Below are 23,074 nucleotides of genomic sequence, written 5' to 3'. Positions count from 1 at the left end.
CCCTGTCAAAACTCTGTGTCAGTGTAATAGAATGAAACGCATCTGTGATTTGGCGCACAGTCTGTGACGTCACGGTATTGAAAATCATACCGACGGTATTTCGAAATACCCTGGTATACCGTAATACCGTCATACCGCCCAAGCCAACTATAATAATAATTATGCTATAAATAATTATTTTAGGACTCATTTGGACCAAACAGTACATGTGGCTGGCTGGTGTGTGCAGTTAGTATTTTTAGCCCACGTCTTTCCATTGCCCCAGTAATGTGCTTTAGGAGGTGGGGCGTGCTCTCCATGCGTCTCTTTATTCACTATATAGACAAAAGCATTGTGCCACATACACATTACTAGGGATGCTCCAATCACCAATTTTGGGGCCGATCCGATCGAGTGGGCGGGGCCTAAATGGAAGATTTAAACATCACTTTAAATCTTCCATTTAAAGTGATGTTTAAAACTCAGTTAATGGGGCTCATTCACTGGAGCTTCCACAAACAACAATCAACTTCATTATTACATTCAAATGATGTACATTATTCAAGTTTACATTCACTTTGGATAATAACAAGGGAGAAATGAGCGGAAGCCCTCTCTTTTCCTCTTTCCCTCTCTCTCTCCCCCTCTCTATCCCCCTCTCTCCCGGCCCGTCCACACAGCGGCTTTGGAAAAAGCTTGGAGGTGGGCGTGTCTGACGAAGCTTCCACGGACGGGCCGTCCCTCTCCTGACAGCCTGTCAGTATCTCATGCAGCTCAGTAATGAATGACCCGACAGTGAAGAATACATATATTTATAACTAGTTTAGCTTGTTCCAGAGGTAGATAAAATAGCTAAGTGTGTTAGGTCTAACTCGTAGTGTGTGTTTCGCTCCGCTCACCGGTCCGTCACAGCGGGCAGAGCTGCAGGATTTCTGCTTCACACACGTTGCATACATACCGCTATTTTACTGTATTTTTCGGACACCTTAAAATACTGCCAGACCGGTGAAGCCATTTTGGAGAGCTTCTTTTGCCGCGCACAGAGAAAAGTGTCATGTATTTTACGTCATGCGATCGGCTCTCACGATCGGCATGTTTAGCGAGCACCGATCGATCGGTAGAGAGTGAGTATCGGCCGATCTTGATCGGTGACGGAGCATCCCTACACATTACACCTACAGGACATCCTTTTCCAAATTAGTATGCATTAGTATGAAGTTGGTCCCCCTTTGCAGCTATAGCAGCTTCCACTCTTCTGGGAAGGCTTTCTACAAGATTTTGGAGTCTGTTTGCGGGAACTTTTGCCCATTCATCCAGAAGAGCATTTGTGAGGTCAGACACTGATGTTGGACGAGAGGGTTGGGCTCGCAATCTCCGTTCTAGTTCATCCCAAAGGTGTTCAATGGGGCTGAGGTCAGGGCTCTGTGCGGGCCATTCAAGTTCTTCCACACCAAACTCACCCAACCAGGACCTTGCTTTGTGGGGCACAGTCATGCTGGAATAGAAAAGGGCCTTCCCCAAACTGTTTCCGCAAAGTTGGAAGCATAGAATTGTCCAAAATGACTTGGTAAGATGAAGCATTAAGATTCCCCTTCACTGGAACTAAGGGGCCAACCCCAGAAAAACAACCATAGCATTGTCTGTCCTCCGACCAACTTTACAGTTGGCACAACGCAGTCCGGCAGGTAACGTTCTCCTGGCATTCACCAAACCTAGATGTTTCCACTGCTAAAGAGTCCAGTGGTGCTTTACACCACTCCATCCAACGCTTGGCATTGTGCTTGGTGATGTAAGGCTTGATGCAGCTGCTCGGCCATGAAAACCGATGAAGCTTCCACAGTTTTGGTGCCGATATTAATATATATATATATATATATATTTATTAATATTAATGCCAGAGCTGGTTTGGAACAGAGCTGGTTGAGTCAGCAGAGCTTTGGCCATTTGTACGCACTATGCCCGTCAGCCTGTGCCACCTCCGTGTTCTCCGCTTGCATGTGTAGGTGCGAACCATCTGATCCATTGTGTCCACTCCTGATTTGCTTTTGTTATAGTAATGGATCACTTCTGGTTTCTTCTTTACACTGTTCTATCTCACTACTGGACTCTATGGGTACTACTCTCATCAATGATACGCAAGTTTTCACACACTGAATAAATGTAGCCGGCCAATCAGGGCGTCCATGGAAGTCCACCGCCAAGGTCTGTCAGCCAGGACTTCCCCCTGGTGATGACCATGGTAGCGGAGCATGTAGGGCTACCGCTCCCCCCACCACTAACCGCCAAAACCGGTGAGCCGCCTCCGCCAGGGGTTCTACGGCCCGGTCCGCCCAGCGCAGCCAGCCTTCGTTTCGCCCCCGTTGCCTGATATCTGGCAGTGTGTGGAGGCATAGTGGCGACAGCCACTGAAGGCGAAGGCTCCAGTGGCTGGTATGGTGGGGATCCTCAGGGTGCAGGGCCGCACGGACACAGCGTGTCCAGGCATGCCCCCCCGTGAGGGCGGTGGTGGCGGTGGCGGCTTTGACGACCATCATGCAGACTCTGGGTCTCATGGCGGCTGCTCACCTCGTGGTACCGCTGGGGTTACTGCATATTCGTCACTTGCAGAGGTGGTTTGCCAGTCTTCCTTTAGATCCCAAGAGGCACAAACGACGTCTGGTGACCATCCCCCCATCTGCGGTGTTCACAGATGCATCCGTGACAGGATGGGGGGGGGACATAGGCGGCGCGTGAGGCTCAGGTTTGGGAAGACTAAATAACTTTTTTTACCTGACGCTGCCCGCCTCCTGCGCGTCTATAGAAAAGAGATTAATCAACTCAGTGAAAGCACCGCCTGCTGACCAATCAAAGCTCAGTGTGCGGAGTTTAAGGCCCCGGCCCCACGAGGACGCATACGGCAAAATGCATAGGATTAACGCAATCACAATAAAGCTTCCGTCCACACGCAATATTCACCGGATAGTGTCTGTCCACACGAGACAGCTCCGTTTAGCTCCAACCGCTGGAAAAAGCAGCAGTACATATGCCGAGCCTGTACGTGGCGCTGTAACTTCCTCCACAAAAGCAGCGAAGAAGCAGGGTTGTCATGGTTTCCCTTCTGTTTATTCACCACGGTGGGAGCCGAGGGAACGATACTATTGATAGCCCAAAGTGCCACTATCCGACAAAATGATAAAAGTGCCAGTCAAAGGTCTTCTTTGCTATTTATTGAGCTTTAAAACAAATGAATAACAAATCTATATAATATAGTAATAAAATACTCGGAGCCTCTCTTTTTTCTCCCTCTCTTCTGACAGCGTCAGTGTCTGTCTCATGCAGCAGCTGATCCAGTAATGAGTGACCCGGCCGACAGTAAAAATAAACATATTTATAACTAGTTCAGGTAGTTTGAGAGGTAATTAAAATAGCTAAGGGTGATGATCTGACTTGAAGTGTGTGTTTTGCTCCGTTCACCGCTGCATCACAGCGGGACGAGCTGCAGGTGAGCAGAGCTGCGTGTCTCCGTCCTGTCAGATTAGATTTCACTCGCGTTTATATCCATATCGAGAGAAAGATAAATAATCTGAATTCAGTGTGCAGTTTACTTTGATGCGGGGTTGAGCAGCAGAGGTGGGGAGAGGCGGGGCTATTGCGTCATCATTATCAGAAAATTGTCGTATATGTCCTACACACGGAGCCTTTGGACCCCCCAGAGCGTTGCGTATGCCGTGCTATCCACCTTGGGACCCGTTATCGTTCCCGCAGTTGTTTACTGTCATATTCGGTCATCCTAGTGTAGCCGAATGGTCTATATGACACTAAACAGTAACGCAAACGGCCGTATGCGTTCCCGTGTTTAATCTATCAAGTCATATCCAGTGTTGGGCAAGTTACTTAAAAAAAGTAACTAGTAATAGTTATAGTTACTGCTCTCAAAAAGTAACTAGTTACTAAATTATAAAAGTAACTAGTAACAAGTTACTTTACTTTACTTTAAAAATAATAACAATAAAAATACAAGTTTTTGTGTTGTTTTTTGCTGACTAGTTCTCTGAAGGCATGCAACAGACTCGACCGTTGCAATGGGCAGCATGTCCTCAACAACATACCTGGCAATCAATCTGTTTAGTTGACTCTGGGTGACATGTGACATCGTGTTTTGGCTGTTTAGATTGTGTTGCTCCATTTGGGTCACTGTCGGTGGTTGAGACGGTGGGGTCTTTGGAAACTAGTTTTATAGCCCCATGTAGGATTACTTAGGTGCTTCAGGAGATTGGCATTGCTGTTATTGGATGTGGACAATGCTTTCTTTCCTGCACACAGTTTATGTTTTACCGTAATATGTTTTGCGTCCTTTATCCCCGCAATTTGAAAATAGTGGTTATATTTCCAAGTTGCAAATGCGCTGCTGCTCTCGCTGATACTTGCATCTGTGTGCTGGTGATGAGTGTTGCCGTGTGTGTGTGTGTGTGTGTGTGTGTGTGTGTGTGTGTGTGTGTGTGTGTGTGTGTGTGTGTGTGTGTGTGTGTGTGTGTGTGTGTGTGTGTGTGTGTGTGTGTGTGTGTGTGTGTGTGTGTGTGTGTGTGTGTGTGTGTGTGTGTGTGTGTGTGTGTGTGTGTGTGTGTGTTAGCAGTAGCAAGTGTTCATGTGTGTGTATTTTCCCCATAAGGCAAGACCCGCCCAACTCTGTCTCTGATTGGCTTACCCTGAAATGTTACCCCGCGTTAACCAATCATCACTCCTCTCTGATCACTTTCACTTTTCCATGGTGCTGTGAGAGGACATCGCTGTATTGGCCTGTAAGTTACATCCGCAGGGAGATTCGGTTCAGTTCCATCACATAAAGTAATGCAGTAACGCACCCATTTAAATCACAGTAACTATAACGGCGTCACTTAATGGGAATAGGTAACTAGTAACGTTATTAGTTACTACAAAAAGTAGTTGCGTTACAGTAGCGCGTTACAGTAACGCGTTACTTTGTAACGCGTTAGTCCCAACACTGGTCATATCACAGGATGAAGGAAATACAGTTTAAACTGCCGTATGCAGAGAAGTCGCCCTTTATCATTCATATAATATAATATCACAATATATCACATTTCCTTATCTGAGTCAGCTTCTCGAGCCGTATCTGGCCGTGCATCACCTACATTGTCACATACTGCACGCAGAAGTATTATTTTAAGCAACACATTAAGTTGACTAAACGCTCAACTCAAATGTAATTAAAGTCAGATCCACTCGTGTCTTAGATGGGGCAGTGATATCGTAAAACTGTTGTATGCTTTCAAACACACTGTAGTTATTTTTTAACCAGTTGTTCAATATTCACCTTGCAGGTGCTATGTGGCTTGTATCCTGGATTATATGTTTAAGTCATGGATGTTTAAAGTTGATATTTGTATAATATTAGTTTACTTTTCATTAATGAAGTATGACGCTGCGCTGTCCCTATTTGTGATTGATCAAATGTCGCTAACCCCCTTCCCTTTCACGTGAACGCGCTCTCAGCTGGAGAGACAAACCCTGGCTTGATTTACCGACTTGATAACCAGCGTCGTACCGCTTAGCGAGATCTCGTTTGTTAGGGTTAGTTTAGATAACTCAAACATATCCAGGATCTGTTGAACTGGCTTCGTAGTACAGGGCACAGGTGGCTGCATAGCAGCGCTAATGTCAAAGACACAAACATTATTATATTTGTATTTTACCAGGATGCAGTGACACAAATATTTGGGAAGGCTTAGCCTTCCCTAGCCTACAGCACCCGCCGCCCCTGGGGGGGGGACCTGCCTAGAGAAAGCTGGCATCTGACAGAGACTCGGCACATCAACCTTTCTAGAGATCCGGGCATTAGTGTTGGTCCTGCAGCACAAACATGTGCTGGTGAGGAGCGACAACCGCACCACAGTGGCGTACATCAACAGGCAGGGCGGAGTCCACTCCGCCGCCTTGTTGAGCACAGCGGAGAACCTGTGGTTGTGGGCCTCAGAGAATGTATTGTCTCTGAAAGCCCTCCACATCCCGGGGCGGGAGAACAGGGGGGCCGGCCTCATGTCGAGAGACGGGCCCCTGCCAGACAAATGGATGATCCAGGCAGTAAGAGCAGGATCCACCACAGCACAGGACGAAGTAGTTGGGATTCCAGCGGTGGTGTGAAGAAAGGAGTCTAGAGCCTCTATCCTGTACGTTGGGCTCTATTATTTCCTATTTACAGATACTGGTGGACAGGGGGCTGGCTCATTCCACAATTAAAGTGTATGCAGCAGCCATCTCGTCCTGCCATGAGGGATTTGACGGCAGGTCAGCCTTTAGTCAACCGCTTATGGCGCGTTTTTGCAGGGGGTCAGGAGAAAGTGCCCAGTGGTGCATGTCTCCACCCCACAATGGGATCTGTCATTGGTGCTGGAGGCTTTGGTCACAGAACCATTTGAGCCTCTGGAGCTCTCCTCCCTGAAGGTGCTATCATTGTTAACAGCTTTGCTGCTTGCCTTGACCTCAGTAGGCTGTATCTGACCCCACTGAAACATAAGTGTGTTGCCACTTATGTTTTCCAATGCTCCTTATGGACCCGGGAAACAAGGTGGGCAGTAAGCCCCATACAGGGCTGGAAGACTCTCCCCGCCTGCCTTCCCCACTACGGTCCATGCACACTCTACACAAGGCTTCCCCACTACGGTCCATGCACACTCTACACAAGGTAAGCGTGTGTGAGTGTGGGAGACATGGTTACATTCTCCCCATGCTCCTTAGGGACCTGGGAAATGTAGAGTGGAGCTATGGGCTTATTCAGACCAATTAGGCTCTACCAAGCCAAGTAAACTGCGGCCCCGACTTCTCCACAGTCACAACCGGATGATAGGAAGTGATAGGGGGTGCGGTGGCTGTTAACCAAAGGCCGGTCAGGGGCAGTGTGGTGGGTTGATGTTGTAGGGCGTTTATCCATCGGGGCTCCACCCACTGCACCCATAGAGTCCAGTAGAGGGCGGAGCCTGTGTGAGATAGAACGGGGGGTTACGTATTGTAACCCTAGTTCTATAAGCACAGGCGGAGCCCTCTACCTAGGGGCCCTGTCTTTCCTATGCCGCTCGCTGAAGAGGGTGTAGTGTGACAGTCAGGAGGTGTAGCTGCCTTATATGCACGCACATTCAGGTAGGCTCACCCTGATTGGCCGGCTACGTTTATACAACTTCAGTGTGTGAACGCTCGCGTATCATTGAAGAGAGTAATAATAATAATAATAATGCATTTTATTTATATAGCGCTTTTCACAACTCAAAGACGCTTTACAATATGAGGGAGGGTAGACAAACAAGGACAGGCAAACAAGTAAGTATAGTAAAATAAATAAAAAGGCAGTCAAGAGGAAATTGATTGAGAGGAGAGGGGCTTATGGGTAGACAGAGTTGAAAAGATGTGTTTTGAGGCGGGACTGAAAGACTGTGAGGGACTCAGAGTCACGGAGATCTTGGGGGAGGGAATTCCAGAGCCCAGGAGCTGCCACTGAGAAGGCTCTGTCCCCAAAGCTGCAGAGTGTGGATGTGGGAATGGATAGGAGTCCGGCTGCGGTGGATCTGAGGGACCGTGGGGGTTGATAAGGAGTGAGAAGGTTTGTGAGATAAGGGGGGGCCAAATGGTGGAGTGCTTTGTAGGTGAGGACCATAATTTTGTAATTGATGCGATGGGAGACAGGAAGCCAGTGGAGCTCTTTGAGGACTGGGCTGATGTGATGCCATGATTTGGTATGTGTGAGGAGACGTGCAGCTGCATTTTGAACCCGTTGGAGTCTGTTGAGGGATGTACAGAGCTGCCAACATACACGATTTTGGCGTAGCAGATACGATTTCCAGGCCCTAATTACGCCGCTACGCTTGACTTGAATATCCTACGCATTACCTAACAAATCGAAAAATGAATCGGTGAGCTGGCAGCCTCGTGCATGTGTTGACATCCAACCAGCACTAAAGCTCACATATAAGCCGTTTTATGATTCGTCCCTTGCGTTGGCAAAGAGCCAATAGGATCGGCTGTACTTCTTTTTTGTAATGTCCTCACTACTGTTACCAGGATGCTATGCTGTTTTGGCTCCCGCTGTTGATGAAGAATTCTATTCATGTAGACCAGTGCCGTGCGGTGAGGTTCGTAGCTGGCTTTCAGAGTCAGATAGGCCTATGTGAAAAATATCTGAAGTCAATAGAGTATATTAAAACATACCCGTACTTTTCGGACTATAAGCCGCGCCTTTTTTCCCATTTTTCGACGCTGCGGCTTATGTAACGGTGCGGCTAATCTATGGATTTTTAAAGCTAACGGCCACCGCCTTTAACTCTATGGGCTCTATGGCCGGTCCGCGGACCCCCACCTTTAAGCGGCGGGTTCCAGCAGGAAAAGCTGGAGGTCGGAAAAGAGTGAGACAGGTAGCGCGCAAAAGTAAAAGTGGAACCGAGAGTGGTACGAGAGACAGAACGAGAGCAAGACAGACAGACATTACGAGAGCGAGACAGTTTGTCCCCGTACCACTGGTTGAAAACCACTGCTCTAGATCACTGCCGGTACGTGCGCTGGGAGCGCACCGTTTAATTTTGAAAGTTGAAAAGTTTGTGTGTCTGAAACACTATGTGATACAGTACAGTTTACACAGCACAGTACATGTTATGTAGCTACTATTGCAATAAATGCTAACACTTGAATACGTTATGCAAATATGCAACTTGTTTGTTGAAATGTTAATAAATGGGAGCTTCCTCAAACAGCCATCTCTTTCCCGACAATCCCCTCTGTGCACGAACCCTTACATATGGTAATTAAACATTAAAACACCTGCGGCAGATTCATCGGGGTAAATCATTATGGTTACATACTGTTACATATATATATCGGGGTAAAACCATCAAGCATCTTTGTAACAGAGCAGGGAGGCATTATACAGGAGGGGATATTTCCTCACTAGCATCTTTGTTACAGAGCAGGGAGGCATTATACAGGAGGTGCTAATTTCTCACTAGCTCCGCTAGCCTTTCTCTTAAATTCAACGGCGCGTGCCGTCTAACATAGACAATCACACTGTGACTGGTCGATCGAGTTATCTTCTGTCCCGTCGTATGAAACAAGCATTTTAGCTCAAGCAATGATCTCAGTAAATCGGGACGTGAAGTGATTAATGGAGTCTAGTGTCCAGGCTTTCGCACGCCCTCCTCATTGAGACAGAGATAGCCTACTGTTTGCCTCCCCTCTGCTTTTTCACCGCGGGTTTATGTCAGATCAGCAAGACTACAACACATAGGCCTACCTAAAATACATTACCTACTCAATGGATAGAAAGGACATAATACGAGTGTCTACAAACATTTCACAGACAATGAGAGAAAAAGGCATGCGTTTAATCCAGTTTGTGAGGGATTGCTCAATCTGACGTGAGGCGCCGCTCTTTGCTGCCTTACCCCGCTTGTCTCCTCTCTGTTTGAACCATAGACTGGTTTGAACAGGTCACGAGCAAATTCAGCTATTTTGGTTATAAAATTATTTAAGATAATTGGAATCATACAAAAATTACATTTATAGCACAGATAAGTAGAAAATATTAATATCTGTTTTATTTCATTATATAATTTAACATATGTGTTGTGTTTTTATTATCTTAATTTCTAATGGACCAATGATAATTCGTGAATACACTATGCCCGCGAAATCGCGGAGCGAGCTGTCAGTTGAAGTCTATCAAAAATGGATGGTGAACGTACTTGTCCTCCGCCGAAAAAGCGGCGAATTTCTGAACAGCGCTTCAAGCTAGAATATAACGCAGAATGGCCGACCATCACCCGGTCGAAGCTGGACGACTTCCACGCTTACTGTATGTTGTGTAAGGCAGATTTTAGCGTGAGGCATGGGGGCCGACACGACGTTGAAAAGCACACCAGGACTGCTAAACACACGTCATACAAGGCGGCAGTGGAAGCTACAAGGCCCATCGCGGGCTTCTTTACGGTTGACAGTGACACCAGTGTCATAAATGCCGAAGTGCTCGCTGTGGACTTTCTGGTGGAACACAACATCCCGATCGCGGTGGCCGACCACATCGGGCCACTGGTGAAAAAGATGTTTCCGGACTCGAAAATCGCTGGTAAGGCTCAAATGACAAATAGCCTCAATTCATCTCAAGCATTCATAGGCATAGATTTATATCTGTATACTGTCACAATACACTCTACAATCTGTACAGACTAGCCTATATAAAACAGTTACAGTACTGCCCTGGTTGATAATCTGATTTAAATCTTGCAAATTAATGATTGCTAATTTATACTGATACTGTATCATTCTGATAAACATTTTTCATTTTATGTAAAGGTGAAAAAAAAATAGCCTAGGCCAACTTACTCTACAGAGGATTAATATCATGATTGTAATTCTGCAATTCTGTGTAATCTAGAGTATAATCATGATAATACAATTCAATATTTTTGTGATTGCAATTGCAGGAAAGTATGGGTCTGGTCGCACAAAGAGCAGCGCCATTGTTGGAGCCCTTGCCAAGGAGGATGCGTCTGTGATCACGGAGGCAATGAGGACAGCTCCATACTCCCTAGCCACGGATGGGAGCACTGACTATGGAGACTGTAAGCTGTATCCTCTTGTTGTGAAGTACTTTGATCGAGGACTTGGGCGTGTTCTGACAGTACTGCTATCTTTGCCAGAGTGTCATGAGGCATCTACTGGGCAGAACATATTCAAACTCATTGACAATGAACTTGAGAAACGTAGCATATCCTGGGACAACTGCATGAGTTTTGGGGCAGATAATGCCATGGTGATGCAGGGACTCAAAGCTGGCACGGCAGGCTACATCAACAAAAAAAACAGTGCAGTATATGTGCTGGGATGCCCGTGCCATCTAATTCATCTAGCTGCAGAAAAAGCTGCTGCTCAGCTTCCAGTGTCCATTGAAGAGCTGCTGGTGGACATATACTTCTACCTAGACAAATCCAGCAAGAGGAAACAGGGACTGAAGAAATTTCAGGATCTGTGTGGAGTGGAAATGAGAAAGATTGTTAAACATGTAAGTACGAGGTGGCTCTCTTTAGATAAATGCATCGCCAGGTTGTTGCAGCAGTGGCCTGCATTGCTGCAATACTTTGAGTCAGAACAGTCTGGGCACAGCAGCAAGAACAAATCCACGCAGAGCAGCAGCAAGGACAAGACCACGCAGAGCAGCAGCAAGGACAAGACCACTCACAGTGTTAGCAAGGACAAGTCCACGCAGAGCAGCAGCAAGGACAAGTCCACCCACAGTGTTAGCAAGGACACATCAACCCACAGTAGCGGCAGCAAGGACAATTCTCAGTTTGATTTGGCAGGCTATCTCTTTCGCCAACAAAACCTAGCCAAATTCAGTCAGGGAAAGAAAACACCAGCAGCTGCAACCACACAGCCCAAGACTGCAACGGCAAAGCCCAACACATCTAGCGCTGCACCCACTTGGCCCAAGACATCTAGCACTGCACCCACTCAGCCCAAGACATCTAGCACTGCACCCACTCAGCCCAAGACATCTAGCACTGCACCCACTCAGCCCAAGACATCTAGCACTGCACCCACTCAGCCCAAGACATCTAGCACTGCACCCACTCAGCCCAAGACATCTACCACTACACCCACTCAGCCCAAGACATCTAGCACTGCACCCACTCAGCCCAAGACAGGGGCACAACAGAGAGTGCAGAGGGCATGTCAACATCTGCAGGACCCAACATTCCATCTTTACTGCTACTTTCTGAGTGCGGTCCTGCCGATATTTGATGAGGCCAACACTCTGCTGCAGCTAGACAAACCCTGCATACAAGTACTACACAGGACTTTGACCACACAGCTGAAGAATCTCTTGAACCGATTTGTGAAGCCTCAGGTGATCAATGCAGCTGCTAAGGTTCACCAGGTACCATTTAGGGAACCAAGCAACCAGAAGAGCAATGAGACCTTGTTCATTGGGCAAAACACCAGAGACTTCATAGCAGATCACCCTGAGCTTGAGGAGCTGCAGCTGGCCCAGGTCTTCAGCGCTGTGCGGGCATTCTACATGAAGGCTGTTGAGTACATGGTGAAGAAGTTTCCCTATGATGACCCAGTGTTACGGAATGCTTCTGTGGCTGACATGTCTGCACGGGACAGCGCAGAGTTCAATTCTGTGAGGTACTTCACAGGCAGATTCCCCTGCTTGAAGATGAATGCTGAGGAGATGGACAAGCTTGAGGGTCAATTCATGACCTACCAAACCGATGCTCTGCCAGAAAGCATCACCAGCTGTGACAGACCAGACACACAGTGGCACCTGATGAGTCAGCTGAAGGATGGAAATGGCCATCTCAAGTACCCTTTACTCTGCAAGGTAATGCTGGCTATCCTCTGCATCTTCCATTCCAATGCAGACTGCGAACGCATCTTCAGTCTTGTCACAAAAAACAGAACGGAGTTCAGACCTAGTATGGGAATGGAGACCCTGAGTAACCTCATTACCCACAAACAATTCATGGTGGCAAAGGGGTCTGTCTGCTACAAGCAGGCGTACTCCAAGACAACTCTTGCCAAGGCCAAGTCAGCAACCTATGACCATCTAAAGTGAGAGGTTGATCAGATGGTCATGTCACAGCCAAAGGTTCCCTTGAGTTGAACTCTGTTCTAAAAAAGGCTGTGTACAGGTTTTTCATGTGTTATTGTTCAGTATTGTTTCATGATGAATTCTGTTCGGTTAATAAAAATATTTGTTTGTGTATGTTGGTGTTTAATTGTGTGCAACAGTACAGGGAAAAGGAGAAATTATACACAAAAAATTTACTTTGCAGAAAAACATGTCCTAATATGACCTAGATTGCATCTCAGAGCATGTAAAGTCTCTGGCTTCTGATAAGATAAGATAAGATAACTTTTATTAATCCTGTAAGGGAATTGCACATGTTATAGCAGCAGGGTGATAGGAAAAGGAATAGGGAACTATATATACATACAATTTACAGTAAAATAGAAACAGTTGAATACAAAAGATAAATAGAAATAAGTAAAGTAAAAATGAAATAAGGGGGCATTCTGGGGGCTTCGGCGGACCTCGGACCCCCCGCCGGAAAAAAAATTGCCTTCCTCCGCTCGGCATGCTACTACTTTCTATAACACAATGTTGGCAGCTCTGGATGTAGTGCTGATGTCGCAAAGAAGTGAGTTGCAGTAGTCAAGGCGGGAGGAAATGAAGGCATGGATTAGTCGTTCGGCTGCAGGGCGGCTGAGAGACGGTAGGATTTTTGCAATATTGCGGAGGTGGAAAAATGAGGTTTTGACTGTTTGGCGGATGTGAGGTTCGAGGGAGAGGGTGGGGTCAAAGATTACGCCAAGGTTGCGTGCCTGATTGGAGGGGGAAACAATGGTGCCATCGATGGTGAGTGTTATGTTAGTGACCTTGCTGAGGGTGGATTTGGAGCCAATTAGGAGGAGTTCTGTTTTGTTGCTGTTCAGTTTGAGGATGTTATGTTGCATCCAAGTTTTAATAGCTGTCAGACAGGAATCGATGTGGGTAAGGGGTGGGTTATGGAGGGATTTGGTGCTGAGGTAGATCTGAGTGTCATCAGCATAGCAGTGGATGTCCAGGTTGAAGTGGCGGAGTATCTGACCGAGGGGCAGGATGTAAATGATGAAGAGGAGGGGTCCAAGTACTGATCCTTGAGGAACGCCTTGGGTGACTGAAGCTGTGGCAGAGGAGTGGTTGGGGAGGGATATGAAGTGGGATCGTTCAGTGAGGTAGGACTGGAGCCATCTGAGTGCAATACCTTCAATACCAATGTCCCTGTATCGAAGGCTGCACTCAGGTCGAGGAGGATGAGAATATTGAGGGAACCAGTGTCAGCAGAGGTGAGGAGGTCATTGAGGACTTTGACGAGTGCAGTTTCTGTACTGTGGTGAGGACGAAATCCAGACTGAAGGGGTTCATAAAGCTGGTTGATTTGGAGATGGCAGTGAATTTGTTTGGCTACAATGCGTTCAAGAGTTTTTGAGAGGAATGGTAGGTTGGAGATGGGGCGGTAATTAGTGAGGGAGGAGGGATCAAGACCAGGTTTTTTGAGGATTGGAGTAACGGCAGCAGTTTTGAAGGCAGAGGGGACGGTTCCATGGGACAGCGAGGAGTTGAAAAGGTTAGCAAGATAGGGGCAGAGGACGGGGAGGCAGGAATTCAGGAGAGGAGTGGGTAGAGGGTCAAGGGAGCAGGTTGTGGGATTTGAGGAACCGATCAGATGGAGTATTTCAAGTGGGTTTCAACGAGGTTGAACTGGGAAAGGCGGCGCTGGGGAGGAGGAGTCAGGAGGTCAAGGGAGATGGGGGGAGAAATGGTAGCGGTGTAGGTTGGGGGAGATGCTTGTATATCAGATGGAGCTGAGAAGGAGTGGTTAATGGCGTTAATTTTGTCTGCGAAAAACTGGAGGAATGAGCTGCAAGTAGCGGAAGTAGAAGTAGGGAGGTTATCAGCACGAGGTTTGAAAAACTTGTTAACTGTGGAGAAGAGGATCCTGGGGTTACGGGAGGGGTCAGTGAAGATGTTGGAAAGGTAGGCAGATTTAGCGGCAATAAGAGCATCTCTGTATGCATTGAGATGGAGTTTGCAGCTTATGTAATGGACTGTGAGGGATGATTTCTTTGAAAGACGTTCAAGTTGGCGGCCTCGCTGCTTCATTTTACGCAGTGCGGGTGTGAACCAGGGTGAGGAGGTCTTGAAAGTAACAGTTTTATTTTTGAGGGGGGCTAAAGTTTTGAGGGAGGTGAGTAGGGTGGAGTTGAGGTGGTTGAGCAGATCATCAGGTGAGCTGAGGGTTGCGTCCAGGGGGAGATTAGACGATAGCAGTTCGGAGAGATGGTTATGGTCAATGGAGTGTAGATTACGGAAGGTGATGTTTCTGGGTGGGCAGGGGTTTCGGGTGGGGGAGGCAATGGTGAATTGTATGAGTTTGTGGTCGGAGAGGGGAAATGGGCAAGGGTGGAGGTCAATCACTGGGAGGTTGGTAGAGCAGACGAGATTAAGAATGTGTCCTTTGTCATGGGTGGGGAAGGTGACATGTTGGGTGATAGAGAAATTGTCCAGAAGGGTTATGAATTCGGATGCCAGCTTGCAGGTGGGTGAGTCAATGTGAATGTTGAGGTCACCAAGTAGTAACAGACGTTGAGACAGGGATGAGGCAAGTGTGAGGAACTCAGTGAAATCGGAGAGGAAGGAGGGATGAGGTTTAGGAGGCCGGTAGATGAGGATGACTGTCAGTGAGGGAGGGGCTTTGAAAGCAATGAATTCAAAGGATGATACTGAGGGGAGGGTTAGTTCTGTGATCTGGATGTTCTGATTGTGGATTACAGCAAGGCCGCCACCACGGCGGGAGGGGCGGGGTTTACTGATGTATTTAAAGCCAGGGGGGGATGTTTGGTTGAGGGAGAAGAAGTCATCGGGCTGTTGCCAGGTTTCGGTGAGCAGAAGGAAATCAAGGGATTTTTCCAAGATTAGTTCATGGAGGATGAGGGCTTTCTTGTTGAGTGATCGGATGTTAAGGAGGGCAATATTAGTTGAGTGGGTATGGTCACAGGCTGAAGAGGTGAGAGGTTGTCCAGGTTGACAGTGTGGGGAGGAATGTGAGATGGGGGGGAGGAGCGGAGAGGAGGTGGAAGGAAGTGTGTTATTATCAGTTTTTGGTGGTTGAGGGCGGTGGAATCCACTCCAGGTATTTGGGCCAGCTCTGAGCAGAGGGCAGTGGAATCCACTCCAGGTATTTGGGCCAGCTCTGAGCAGAGGGCAGTGGAATCCACTCCAGGTATTTGGGCCAGCTCTGAGCAGAGGGCGGTGGAATCCACTCCAGGTATTTGGGCCAGCTCTGAGAAGAGGGCAGTGGAATCCACTCCAGGTTTTCGGTACAGCTGGGATTGTAACGGACCAGTGGTGGGTGTATAATATGGAGTAATAAGTGCGCTCAGATGACATGACAGTTGTGGGACATGGCGGTTAGTCGACCAGATAGATGTTATGGATGATTTTCCGGACTGGGAGTAAACAAATCTGCGTTTGGAACCTCTATGGACATACCTCGGTCTGCGTAGAAGCCCGAGGCAATTGATGACAGACAAGCTTAGAGAAAGCGCAGAAAAGTTATTGAGATTAAAAAGTTGGGAGACAGAGTATCGTAACATCGTAGTGCCGCGGTAGGATGCTAGCGTTAGCACAGCGCTGGCTATGGTTGTAGACCAGCGGCGCTGAAAGTGGAGCTGTTGGCAGCCGTCAGACAGGATGAGAGGTCAGTTGCAGGCTGTCCTTTACAGCAGATGGGGGGACCGGCAGGAGCGGGAGGTTTAAAGAACCAGAGTCAGGGCCCATGGGGAGGGGCAGGACGAAGAATGGGGCTGGTTATTTGATGGATGGAGCAGCGTTAGCAGGTAGGTGTAGCAGGGTAGAAAACCAAAGCGTCCGTCAAAAATTGCAATCGGGTGTAACAAATATGTCCAGATCAGAACACAAAAGCCACAGAATAGTTAGAAATCTATAGCAGTAGAAAGTGGTCAGAAACTCTTAGATTAAAACAAAGAAAGACGAGATTTTCGGACAGAGAAGCGGCGAACAGTCAGCGCCAGCGTCCTCTCACGCCGAAGATGATTATTATTATGTAGTACCCATAGAGTCCAGTAGAGGGCTCCGCCTGTGCTTATAGAACTAGGGTTACAATACGTAACCCCCCGTTGTCATCCACTGCTCTGTCATCATGCATGGTGCTCAGGAGGACAACAGCCCTCCCCTTCTTTTGCACATAGCTCACCATGGTCATGTTGCCACTGAATCCAGATTCTTATTCTTTGCTTCTCCCTCAATTTGGACTCATGACAGGCGGTATGTCCGTCTTGATCTGGCAAAGGGTCCCCACAATGGTCAGGTTCTTCTCAAGTAGCTTTTCAGCCAGAGGGATACTGGTGAAGACGTTTTCCATTGTGATGTTGCAATATATAATAATCGAACACTAGCAGCATTTGGCCAGTTCCTTCTGTTTAATTGGACATAGACATTAACTCTCTTCCTCACTAGTAATGGATGACAAGGTTTGTTCAAATATTATGTACAGTTATCACAAGATATCAAATATCTCCTTAAGTAAAAGAAGTGTAAAATAAGACTTACATGAATCAGTCATGCAAAAGCAACCTGTTGAGTTGTGACAAGTTTGGCATGTGAAAAGTAGTCCATGGTAAACGACAATCGTTTACAAATAAAAGCTTTCTATCAAATTCCATAGTGAATACATGTTTGGTCCAAATCACTGCTAAAATAATAATAATTATAGTATGTATTTTTTTCATTTTTATCACACTTGCATACATGGGTCATTTTTTACACATGTATGTAAACCTGATGTAGAAAAACAAAAACTGTTCTAGTTCCTAAATTAAGAAAGGGAGAATTAAAATAATGATGTGTGGTGATCAAAAACAAGATATTAAATGAATACTTGGAATATTAAATGATAAAATAAATTGATTTCCAAAAATATAACTAAGACACATTCACCAGTGCATAAAATAACAATGTAGGTCAATACGAGTCCTTTTTTACCAATGTTGTCCCTTAGAAGGGTAGTGATACAAAAATGATTTTTATTCAAAAATTAAGAAAGGAAAAATTAAAGTAAGAAGTTGTGATGATCATAAACAAGTTAATTGAGGAATACCTGGAATTTTGATTTGTTAAAGTAATTTGTTGCAAAGATATTAACAATTAAATCTCACTCGGGTCACTTTTGACCCATGTTGCATATCAAAGGGTTCAAAATCTCCTCCCCAGCTAGTCTCTCTACTGTATATGTGTCTGTTTGATGCTGAGGAATATACAGGAAGCCTGCTGCTGCTGCTTTAAGATTTGGAGAGCTGAGAGGAACTGCAGAGCAGGGGGAGGATTCTATGTGGTTCATCTCTTTGAGCAAATCCTTTCACATTCAAGAAGTCATGCAACCAGTTAGTGGCAAATTATTGATGTTGTTGCAGCCTAAAGCTTTCCTTACATTTAAACTCCAAACTCTCCAATTGCAATACTCAATAATTGTATGTTCATTAAATGTAATATGGGTAACTGGGGTAACTTTAGTGTCTTTGAGCTTGTTGTTTAGATGTTTCACTCCACAACTTTACTGTTTTGGCTCAGTTTACCTTTTTTATTATCATCCACATTAACAGTAAATGTTAAAGATTAACTGGTGAACATAAGTGGAACTTTTAAGCCAAAGAGACAGATCTTTTTCTCAGGAGTTTGCAAAGACCAAAGAAAAGCTGAAAGACATGGAATTATTGTCTTGTATTAGTCCTATTGACAAAAACACAATTCTAAAAACTAATCCTGCCCCATTTCTGCTGAATCTGTATATGGTCCAACACTTTAAGGATAAAATACTTTCTTAGCATTCAAAAGAAGTTTAAATGATCTACTGATTGAAAAGTCTATCATTGCATCTCCATCCTGAATGTAGGCAGAATGAAAGAGATGTGTGTAGTGTTCAGTCTCCTCCCACATGGCACTAACGTGATCGATTGATTTCCTGTTTCCTCAATGCTCTCTGCTTGTGTTGCCTCTGAGAACCATAGTTCACACGGGCTATTAGCATGATCACTCAGGCTGCTGAGCTCCGGCACCATTTAATCGCTGCTGCTTGGCTCACTAATAACGAAGCTTGTGTAAGATATTTTGAGCGTTTGACCTGATTAAGCGCAGAAAGTGTTACTTCTGAGGGGTTAGCTATGTACTTTACAGCCAAATGAGGGCTAAATCATGTTCTAATCCAGTTTGTTTATAAGTAAGACATCTGCAAAAGAAACCCTTTAATGGCAAAATAAAACAACAAAATCAAGACCAAAGCCCTGATTGAAGTTCAACTTTTATTAAAATATGTTACATCACATCCCCCTTTTACGTATTCAACCTTTGTGTTGAATGTGGTGGTGATTGATGGTCCGGTGAAGCTGTGCTGTGGTTTTATTGCTGTGCTCTGCTGGATCTTAGCAAAGCTGCTCTGCATGCTCTGCAGCAGCAGGGTGACTCTGCAGTATTGGCTAGATCTGTGAAAACCAAAGTCACTGTTTACTGAACGTTGAACTCATCCTGCATTTACAGAGGGAAGATTGGATGAATGAGTGAGTATAATTTTGTATCTTCAGATATTTCTTCCTCATACTTTTATTCTTGAACTACACTCATGTCCACGGAGCGACAGAGGCTTGAAGGAGAGAACCTGCTTATATTTCTGCTCTCCAGTCTGCTCTTTATGTTTGCCATTAGAAGTGTAGCTACTGTGACTTCCACAATGCGGTGAAGAATGTCTGAATGTCAGTGTATATATACCAGCATCGTTTGCACTCAGTGGCGAGCCGTCAGGGCCCTCTAGGCCTTCTGTGAGGGCCTAAGATATTCTAAAAATATATATTTGAAAAAATAAAAATAAAAAAAATATTTTTTTGTTGTTACATTTTTTATTAGTTTTACCAAAATAACTTGATTTAATTGTATTTGTAAAATAAAATTTCCAAAGAAATAAATCCTTCAAATCTGCCTGTTCAGTTTCTGTTGGATGAAGGGTGTTATTTTCCCCATAAGGAACAAGTCGCTGCAAATTATCCCGCTTATTACATGGCCACATTCTCAACAAAGTAACTACATGACTCCCAATATTAATTTAAATGCTTTTATGGATTTAGAAAATGTTTTTATTGATTAAAAAAATTGTTGTATGTATTGATTTAAATTGACATGCATCCGCTAAGAAAAATTGTCCGTTGTTACCGTTTTTTAAACAGTCTGAATGAAACGGCAGCTCTCAGCTGTGTATTTACACAACTAATGGCCCATCAACCACAGCTCTCTCCCCCCCCCCTCCCCCCTGATCTTTCTTCTCCAGCAGCTAAATTAACTGTAGGTTACTCTGAGTGACCATAGACTGTATGTGACAAGCTTACAGTTAGTGACGTAACAACACCATAAAAGCTGGTGGGTTGAAAGCAATACGGGAGGTAAAAATAACTAGAATAATTGTGATTTATTTATTGTGGCTTTTATGTTTTTAGGTATAAAATGTTATGTAATTCAGGCTTATAGTTCATCCTTCTCTAAAAGCCTTCAACAATGACAATATTCATAGTAATTTAATAAATCCTTCCAACATACATTGTAAAACATAGCCTACTGTAAGTTAAGAAATCATTCCAATATGTACATCTTCTGATGTAACAACAATAACATTATAAATAGTAACATAGCTGAACATGAATTGCACATTTAGCTTTGAGTGTTACTGACCTGAGATGTTTTTATTACATGAATTAAGGTGACTGAGGCTTTTTAACATACAGGGATGCAAACTCATCAGGTATGAAAAAGGTGACAAGGATCCGAGCCCCCGGCTCCCCCACCCCACGGAATATCGGCTTTAAAATTAGGAATAACAGAGGATTATAGCAGCCAGAACAACTAAAGCAGCAGTGTTAATAATAACAGAAACGCCAAAGAGTCACATCTAATAGAAATATATAAAAGCATTTATTTTAAATTGTGTAGCAGTCAGTTTATAACTTTGGCAGCACTGTTGAGCATTTTGAAAATGTATTTTATGCCTCTGTGCAAGGCTTAAGTCTTTCTATCTTTATAGCCACATGGTGTAAAGTAACTAAATTCATAAACTCAAGAAGTACTATACTTGGGCACAATTTTGAGATACTTGTACTTTATTTAAGTATTTCAATGTTTTGCTACTTTGTTCTTCTACTCCACTACAGTTTCAGAGGTACATGGTGTACTTCTACTCCCCTACATGTATTTAATACCTTTAGTTACTTCACAGATGTGGATGAATGATGTGAAATATAATCAAGTGTTAAATCAGACTTTAGTTCCACCTGGAGTAAATCCACAAGCTACCTTGCAGTATACAAAGTCATTCAGACTAGCTGCACCTTTACCAGCTTTGAGAACACTTTCATGATCAATCATTATAAAACATATCATATCTATTATTCTGAAATTGACCAATCTGCACAATGACTACTTTTACTGTCGCTACTTTAACTATATTTTGATGATAATACTTTTCTACTTTTACTTGAGGAACATTTTCAATGCAGGACTTTTACTGTAACAGAGTATTCCTACACTCTGGTACTATTACTTTTACTCAAGTACAAGATCTCAGTACTTCTACTTTTACTCAAGTACAAGATCTGAGTACTTCTACTTTTACTCAAGTACAAGACCTGAGTACTTCTACTTTTACTCTAGTACAAGATCTGAGTACTTCTACTTTTACTCAAGTACAATATATATATACTTATACCACCTCTGTTTATAGCGTATGAAAAAAACTATTAGAAATAGAAGGCTAAAGCTAACGTTAGCAGATAGTGACAATGTATGTGTTGTATATTGATTATGGACTATGACATGGAGGTTGACCGTTTATTCAACACATTGTTTCACACGCTCTCATGACAACACAACAACGTTAACTGTATCCGGTTCACACATCCCAAAACCCTGGTGCCATCTTAAAGGCACAGTCACACCTGGTGTGACACATACATATAATTTACCTCCCCCCTTCAAGAAACCCAATTAACTTTTGATCTACTCTAGATGAACTGGGTAGACTGCCAGTCACCAGCATAGCCATGTGGATTATTCTGCCACGCAACAGGCTATGCTCTGAACATTACCCCTGAGAGTCACAGGCTCATAATATAGTCCTTCAAGTATCTTGGTCTGACCCAGACACGGGCCAGATGAGCTTCAGGACGAACTACTGGCTCAACCGGTTCAGGTGGGAACTCAGCTGGACCCTGCAACTGCTCGTCGGGTAAAGCAAAGTCCCTGTCCTCTCTGAGCCCTGGGTCCCCGATGAGGGGCGGTGCCACCTTCCGAAGCCGGCTTGCATGCCACCGTGATCCGTTGGCCAGACGAAAGGTGGCTGACCCCAGTTGAGCGGTGACCTTCATCGGTGCCGTCCAGAAGGATAGCAGCTTATGGTCCCGGTTAGGATGGTGAATCCTGACCCAGTCCCCCACTGTGAAGGAAGGCACTCTCACCCTCCGTCGCTTGTCAAACCGCTGCTTCATGCGACGCTGAGCCTCTGCGACCTTGGCGCTCTGGCAGGGTGCAGCTGTTGGCGTGACGGCCTCCGGGGCCGGTAGCCGATCCAAAGGGAGCTGTAGCCCACGGCCCATCATCAAGAGGGCTGGGGAGCTGCCGGTAGTTGAATGCGGCGTCGCCCGGTGGTGAAGCAGGGTGCGGAGCAGCGCGGCTGAGAACGGAAGACCATCTGCCAGGTGTGCTCTGATCCCGTTCTTTAGGGTTTGGTTGAACCTTTCCACCCCCCCATTTGCTTGCGGGTGGTAGAAAGCTGTTCGGATGTGTTTAATCCCCCTCTCTTCCACAAAGGCGGCAAACTCAGCTGAGACAAACTGTGGGCCGTTATCTGTAGTGATGGCGTTAGGACTGCCCCACCGAGCAAACAGAGAGGAGAGGAAGTCTGTGACCACCCGAGCCGTTAGAGACCCTGTGGAGACCACCTCTAGCCATTTCGAATGGAGGTCGTAGGCCACCAGGAGGAAGCGTTGATGGTGTGGGACGCCATGGAGTTCCCCACAGATTTCCAGCTGCATGTGCTCCCAAGGCGCGCGTGGCCACTGCAAGGGCTGCAGGGGCGGCGGGGGTGGTGGGCCAGTTTTCCCACTGACCAGGCAGGCCGTGCACTCCTTCACCATTGTCTCTATATCTCGATCTATGCCCGGCCACCACACCAAATCCCTGCAGCGCTGTTTCACCTTCACGATACCCAGGTGGCCCTTGTGCGCCATAGCCAATACGCGTGCCCTGAGGTCGATGGGGACGAATGTGCGGAGGTCCCGGGCCACGCAGACACTGTTCCAGCAGGTCAGCTCGTCCTTGACCCGATGAAAAGGCGCCAGCTCCTCCGGGAACTTCGCAGGCCATCCCTCCCGGATGTAAGTGCGGAGCCGGGAGAGTGTGGGGTCCTCCTCCGACGCGAGCCGAAGGTCCTCCAGGGAAACCGCGGCCTGAAGCGGG

The 23,074-nt window shown here is 45.8% G+C and overlaps 2 protein-coding genes across 5 annotated transcripts in view; both read left to right on the top strand.

The window, feature by feature from the left end:
* snphb (syntaphilin b) overlaps positions 1-23,074 on the top strand; it is a 63,419-nt gene that overhangs the window by 6,071 nt on the left and 34,274 nt on the right. The gene's annotated exons all lie outside the window — the stretch shown is intronic.
* LOC307036265 (uncharacterized protein) lies at positions 6,634-13,278 on the top strand. The gene is made up of 2 exons (XM_079676413.1): positions 6,634-10,081; positions 10,440-13,278. Exons 1-2 carry the CDS (start codon positions 9,685-9,687, stop codon positions 12,575-12,577), a joined length of 2,535 nt encoding a protein of 844 aa, XP_079532539.1. The 5' UTR covers positions 6,634-9,684; the 3' UTR covers positions 12,578-13,278.

This window comes from Notothenia rossii (genome assembly GCF_949606895.1).
Source record: "Notothenia rossii genome assembly, chromosome: 4".
Taxonomy (NCBI): Eukaryota; Metazoa; Chordata; class Actinopteri; order Perciformes; family Nototheniidae; genus Notothenia; species Notothenia rossii.
Note: the sequence above shows the minus strand (reverse complement) of the source record. Positions and strands in the feature narration are given on the sequence as shown.